Genomic DNA, 6,631 nt, shown 5'->3' with positions numbered 1-6,631 from the left:
GTAAGTCCGCAGATATACCGCTGTGCCACTGGGGGGCATTAAGTTGAAGAATATGTCTATTAACTTAAAAATTATGAAAGAGTTCGTTCTCAATTTCATCTGTGAGGCTTATAAGATAACGAGAAGCAAGAGGCTTAACGTGACTTATATTTTTCTCTAGATAAACCACTTTTAAAATAACGAGAAACAGAAAACTAGAGTGTGATTTTGTATTTCCATTATTTTTTTCAGTTTCGAAAAAAAAAACCAGCATGCCACCTATGTGTGATCTGATTGGCCAACAATGTCCCAAACTTCTGTCAATAACTCATCACCAAACATGGCGACTCATGAACGATACAAGTTCAACATTTGGATATAATGATACAAAATTTTAAAGTCAACTAATTTTTATTGTTATTGTTAAAATTAAAAGTAATTATTCTAATTTTTTCAGTTTTCTTGTATTTATACTTTTAAAATATTATCGTCACAGTTACTTTCTGTAGTTGAGGCTGTAAACGTACTAGTTCATACTGCGCATGCTCTGTTTCTTTGGCTAATCTGACCTGGAAACATGTTCATATTTTTAAATGTCAAAAATATGGTAAAAAATATGTTTATAACTTTAGAACTAAGTAAGATATTGCCTTTAAAAACACAATAGTTTGTTGCTGCGTTAACTTCAGTCACAAATCATTATTTTTAGTTACCATGTGTATAACAAATTATAACAACAGATTGCCTAATAAAAGAAAATAATCAATCTATGAAAAGTAATATGAAAACATTGTGTTTCAAGTGTTTGAATAATGTAGTATTTTCTTACGCTTCATCTGTAATAAAAAATCGTTATTTAGCTATGCTTTCTCTTTGTTAGTGTTGTTGGTGTCGTTGCTATGAGATTTAACGAAAGTGGGGGTGTTGTTGCTATTAGGCTTAAAAAAATGTTGACTGGAATTTTTTAATATGAGTGAGGTGCCAGTAAATAATTACATTTGTATAGTTACAATAATTGTATTAGCTGATGGTTTGATTTATACGACAGTGACATTTTTTAAGTGTTTAAATTATTCATATATGTTACTTTGTGGATTTATATTATTAAGTTTTCTCACAAATTAGGAAGGGCGAGAGTTGAAACTCCTGTGTTATCTTTACTAGAAATCCATGAACATAAATTGAAATATAAACTCATCTGTATTCAAAAAAGGTTTAATAAATTATCAATAACTTCTGATCAAATCAAACTACCTATCAAAAGCAAAACTAAAAATTAACCCAGTAAATAATTGAACATAAAGCAAACACGTATGATGATAAATATACAATGATTTATCAGTTGGTTACCCTCGCTGTTATCAATATTTTATCATGTTAATTTCAGATTCTCAAATCGCAACATTGAAAGCCTAATAGACTAGCTTTGTGTGTTACAGAATTATCACTTATATTTCAAACATTTGTTTATATTTTCAATATTTTAAATTTTATAACCTAAAATAAAGTTTCTGTAGCAGCATTTATCAATCAGTGGGGGATGGCGCGAGTGTAGCCTAGCGGTTAATGTGACGGACTTTAAATCCGAGAATTTAAAATTGGAACATTGTTTCCGCAAAAACACGCTCCGCACTTTGGGACCCTGGGTGCGTGTAAGATTGACGGTCAAATCCCAATGATCAATCAGACAAATGTGGGTTCTCTTGATTAGCCACCTTCCTTCCAGTCTATAATTTGAAAATTAGGGTCGACCATTGAGTAACTTTGTGCGAAATTCACCAAACAAACAATCAGTGGGTTTAAGTGTAAGTTTTACTTTCAATTCAGGACTTATAATTTTACATGATTTTAATGTTGTAAAACATGTATATAGGCGATAGGTAAGCTTGCTCCACACAGTTTCTAAATTAGTGAATATATAGTTATTGAAATATTTACACCAGTGATAAGTCTTCAGCATTCAGAGCTCTGGGTTTATCTTGCAGTTTCAACCTGTAAAATAGACATAATCAGGACATTATTGGTATTCACACGAGCGTCGATTTTAAAACATTACTCACCATATCTAGGATAATAATATTTCTAGTTTACATCTCACTGGGAACCTTAATCGGGCTTTTTCGTCGTATCTCGTAAAAACACTATCAGATGCAGTTAAAACCACGTTTAGTCTATTCTCAATCTCATGATGTCAAACTCATAGCTAACACTATCTAGGTGGTTAACATTAACATGGTGTCAGTTAAAACTTAAAGATCGGAACTAAAGCTAATATAAGCAACAGAAGTTTTGAATTAAAACCACTAAACAAACACACAACAATTCCTCTTTCACCAGTCCTTACCTGACGACTGTTGGGATAATCATAACAATTCCTCTTTCACTAGTCCTTACCTGACGACTGTTGGGATAATCATAACAATTCCTCTTTCACTAGTCCTTACCTGACGACTGTTGGGATAATCATAACAATTCCTCTTTCACCCGTCCTTACATGATGACTGTTGGGATAATCACAACAATTCCTTTTTCACTAGTCCTTACCTGATGACTGTTGGAATAATCATAACAATTTCTCTTTCACCCGTCCTTACATGATGACTGTTGGGATAATCACAACAATTCCTTTTTCACTAGTCCTTACCTGACGACTGTTGGGATAATCACAACCACTAAAGAAACACACAACAATTAGTCTTTCACCGAATGTTGCACTTCCCAGAAGATCATCTCTCCTTCCAGAGAGAACCGAATGTTGCACTTCCCAGAAGATCATCTCTCCTTCCAGAGAGAACCGAATGATGCAATTCCCAGGAGATCATCTCTCCTTCCAGAGAGAACCGAATGTTACACTTACCAGGAGATCATCGTGTTGCAGCTCCAAGTAGCTCATACAGCTTAGTTGTGTGAAAATTCTGCCTGGTATGGCGAGTTGAAGATTCGAATACTGCCTGTTGGCGTTATTAATTTTCTAAACTCTTATATTACAACAAAATATACCTTTCTGAAGAATTTTAAGGTGTATCGTGAAAAATATACATAAAAATACAATCAAACTGAACATAAAAGCTGTTCGTTTTTGGTTGTTTTGTTTTGTTAAATAATATAAGAAATTTTTTACCTTACTAAATCCTTTTAGTTTGAAAGTTATACAATGCAATGAAAAAAAGCTTTATTTGTAATTCTACCTTTCTTTTTTTTAATTCTTTTTTCAATGATAATTGCTTGAAACAAATTTTTCTTTGCTTTTTTTATTTCGCCCATTTCACTGTATGTTAGGCTTAGCTGTTTCAGAAGTCGCGCCACCTGTAGAAGAAAATTAAAATATAAAAGCAATAAAATATTGAACATTTGTAAATACCTCTTCTTCAGTCTTCAATAATGTTGGATTTTTTCAAATTCATGGCGGAAGTAAATTTATTAAAATTAATTATTAGAGCTGGAACAAAATTAAATTTCAAAATAAGTAGATCAAAGTAAAGAGCTATGCTAGAAGTGTTTTTCATGCTCCAAAAAATCAAATGTTGTTGCTGATCGATAAATAATTAACTTCACAATATTATTAGAACACAGAGATTTTATAATTCAAAAAATTAATCTCGATGCAAAACCCAGCTCAAATAATTTCTTCCTTCCTCTGACCTATAACAAGCATCTCTAATCGAGAAGATATAGCTGAGTTAAGCAATAGTAATAAAAAGGAATATTTTCGGATAAGTTTTACAAAATGGTTAGGTATTGTTCAAATAGATGGCACCACCATAACAAAGTTCATAGATGATCGAGTTCCTTTGTTCTCAAGCCTCGTCAAGTTTGTTTAATTATGGAAAGGTAGAGTTAGCACAGTGCACATTTCCTATTGTGGTTTGGGATTTAGAGAAATAGTGATTTAGCAGAAATATGAGCACTAACCCTAAATTTGTGTGAGAAGGCACCCCTTCCCCTAGTGGAATTTTAAACCTGAAATGGCGGGTTTTAATGACCTTTTTATGTGAGTAATATAAACAAAAATAACGTTACAGGCGACATAAATCATAGTAAAAATTACACTGGTATTTTTTTTCTAGCTTCTGTTAGGAGAAAAGATTTTATATCAAAGAAAATTCATATCCTTTAAACGTCAACGTTACACGTGCGTATGCCTAGCTAAGCCCCGAGTAAAATACTTTACAGGACTTGAATAACTCGAGCGCTTTCGGAAAATGGCCTTTCTTTCAGCTGGGGTAAATGGTCGTTTTACAGGAAGTGTGACGTCACATATTTCTGAGAATATGGCCTTAATTGTGAAATAGCGCACTTGTGCGTATGTGAATGGTTGGCTGTTATTAATACAAAGCTACACAATGGGCTATCTGTGCCGTGCCCACCACGGGTATCTGGAGTATTTCCTGTTAGAGTTAAAGGACAAAGATCATGAATATTTAAAATATTCAATATTTAAAATCCTGATCCAGTATAAGATATATCTGTCTTGAGTTTGAGAAAAAATTTGTTTTCTCGTAGTGGTATTTTACATGTTTGTCAGACAAGATACTCGTGGTTTTCATAAACTTACAACCCTGACATCCAACTTTATTCATTCTGTATACTTTATTTTTGCATCAGTGTTTGAAATTAAACACAAAGCAACAGAATGGGCTATCTGAGCTCTGCCCACCACGGGTTTTAAGTCAACAAGTTTTTTACAAGGAAACAGCAGGGAAGATTTCTTCAATAAGATTTTATTTTAAGTATTTGTGAAACATTTTAAAGTTTGGTATAATGTGTGACAACTAGAGAAACTTATAGATTACTTAGTTGAGGGCAACAGTTATAGTTATAGGCAACAGTTATAGTTGAGGGCAACAGCACGTGAGCTTTTACCACCTTTTTTCAATTTACTTTTTTTTTCAGTAACTTTCATTCAATGTTTTATAATTATTGTTGTTAGTGAAAATCTTTCTCGTGGTTCGTTTGGTCACTTAGCAACTTTCGTAGTTTGTTTTTTTACGTGTTAATCCACCTCTCAAAGATACAGTGACTAGAGAAATTGGCTGGTTAATTACAGGAACTTTATTAGTAGTTTTGTGAGAGATCAACAGTTTAGAAAAACGCTGGTTTGAAAGACCATAAATATGGTTTGTTTGTTTGTTTTTAATTATGCACAAAGCTACACAAGGGCTATCTGTGCTCTGCCCACCACGGGTATCGAAACCCGGTTTCTAGCGTTGTAAGTCCGCAGACATACCGCTAAATATGGAACAATGAAGGCCGGTGATAACAAATTATTTAAATTTATCTTAAATATGGAACTTTGGGGTGGAATTCAAAGATCAAATAAGCATGTGATCGTGGAAGTAATGTAATAAGGATCGTAAACTGGGAATTGAGAAGACTTAGAATGATAAGAAGTGAAGTATTTATGAGAGTGTAAGACACAAGGGGGAATCAGAGGGTTTTTTGGGGGGGTCGAATGATAAAGAAGTTAGAAGGCTCAGAATACGAGGCTGGAGAAAAGTGGAACAGTTAATTTAGATAGCTTAAAAACAGTTAATAATTACGTTTTCATGGGATCCCTGCAGATGGCGTCTTACCTCTAGGGCTAAAGTAAAGCAGGTCACGGCAAGAGAGTACCGACTTTCAGATTTGTATAAGTGACCCAAACTGGCCAGAATAGAAGCGAATGGCAGAGTGAGTTCTTGTTCAGTCTAAGAGAGAAAAAATTACTTGTTGCATTTACTTAAGTATATATTTTAGAAATAAAGGTATCTGTGTCTGAAAATCAACAAATTAATTATAACAGCAATGCATTACAATGTTTTACTTAATACTTATCAAAAAATTAATTATTAAATTTCTTTGCATTAAAAAGTAAAAATATTTTGATTATTTATTTCTATTTTATATATCATTCAGTAATAACAAAACTTGTTTTGGGGAATTCCAATCATTAATATTAACTTCTGATCAACGTGTTTTGTTTTAACACAAAGCTACACAATAGATTCTCTGAGCTCAGACTACCACGGATTTTAGCATTGGAAGTAAACTTATCGCTGACCCACTAGGGGACCTTCCGATCAAAGCAAACTTCCTGCATAGGTCATAACTAAAACTACACACCTTAATAAAGAACACAGCTAACTAGATACACTGTTCAAATTGCAATGTGAATACGTTTCGTTACAATGAAATAGTTGGATGTTTATATCTAGTCAGTCCAGCTTTAATTCGAGAATCTTTAAACACGTGTTATACCGGGGAAATCCGGAAAGATTGGTTTTCAGTTAAAGGTGTGAGAATTGGATGAAAAAACGTTTGTTAGTCTGATATTGACTATGGGCACTTTTACTGTCGATAATATTGAAATACCGCCCATTTCAAGGCAAGGAAAATGTCCTAATTTACGTGTTTTCTAGGTAAAATAGGTAGCGCAGGTTAAATAAGCTTTTACAGGCGTAAGGTTTTTCTTTAGTAAGTGAAAGAAAAATGAATTATAATATTAATACTTGAAAACAGTCAGAACCCTACCAGTGTTGATTTAGGCACTTTCTGACCAGGTAATAGGTCGAGATGGTGTATTTAAGTATTTTACACTTAAAGCACTTTAATAAACCACTTCGATTTTCGATACCTCACTACTATAAAGGCTTGATTTGGTCCGCTATTTCAT

At 33.3% G+C, this 6,631-nt stretch overlaps 2 protein-coding genes across 2 annotated transcripts in view; one reads left to right on the top strand and one right to left on the bottom strand.

Moving 5' to 3' along the window:
* LOC111083407 overlaps positions 1-733 on the top strand; it is a 7,147-nt gene extending 6,414 nt beyond the window's left edge. The window contains exon 3 of the mRNA XM_022379914.1: positions 232-733. The gene's annotated coding sequence lies outside the window, so the exon portion shown is untranslated. The remainder of the gene's footprint in view (positions 1-231) is intronic.
* LOC111083406 (kinesin light chain-like) overlaps positions 1-6,631 on the bottom strand; it is a 15,953-nt gene that overhangs the window by 2,885 nt on the left and 6,437 nt on the right. The window contains exon 6 of the mRNA XM_022379913.1: positions 3,249-3,259. Within this exon, the coding sequence (XP_022235621.1) occupies positions 3,255-3,259 (5 nt within the window). The 3' untranslated portion in view covers positions 3,249-3,254. The remainder of the gene's footprint in view (positions 1-3,248; positions 3,260-6,631) is intronic.

The sequence above is a fragment of the Limulus polyphemus genome, unplaced genomic scaffold (assembly GCF_000517525.1).
Source record: "Limulus polyphemus unplaced genomic scaffold, Limulus_polyphemus-2.1.2 Scaffold9397, whole genome shotgun sequence".
Lineage (NCBI taxonomy): Eukaryota > Metazoa > Arthropoda > Merostomata > Xiphosura > Limulidae > Limulus > Limulus polyphemus.
Note: the sequence above shows the minus strand (reverse complement) of the source record. Positions and strands in the feature narration are given on the sequence as shown.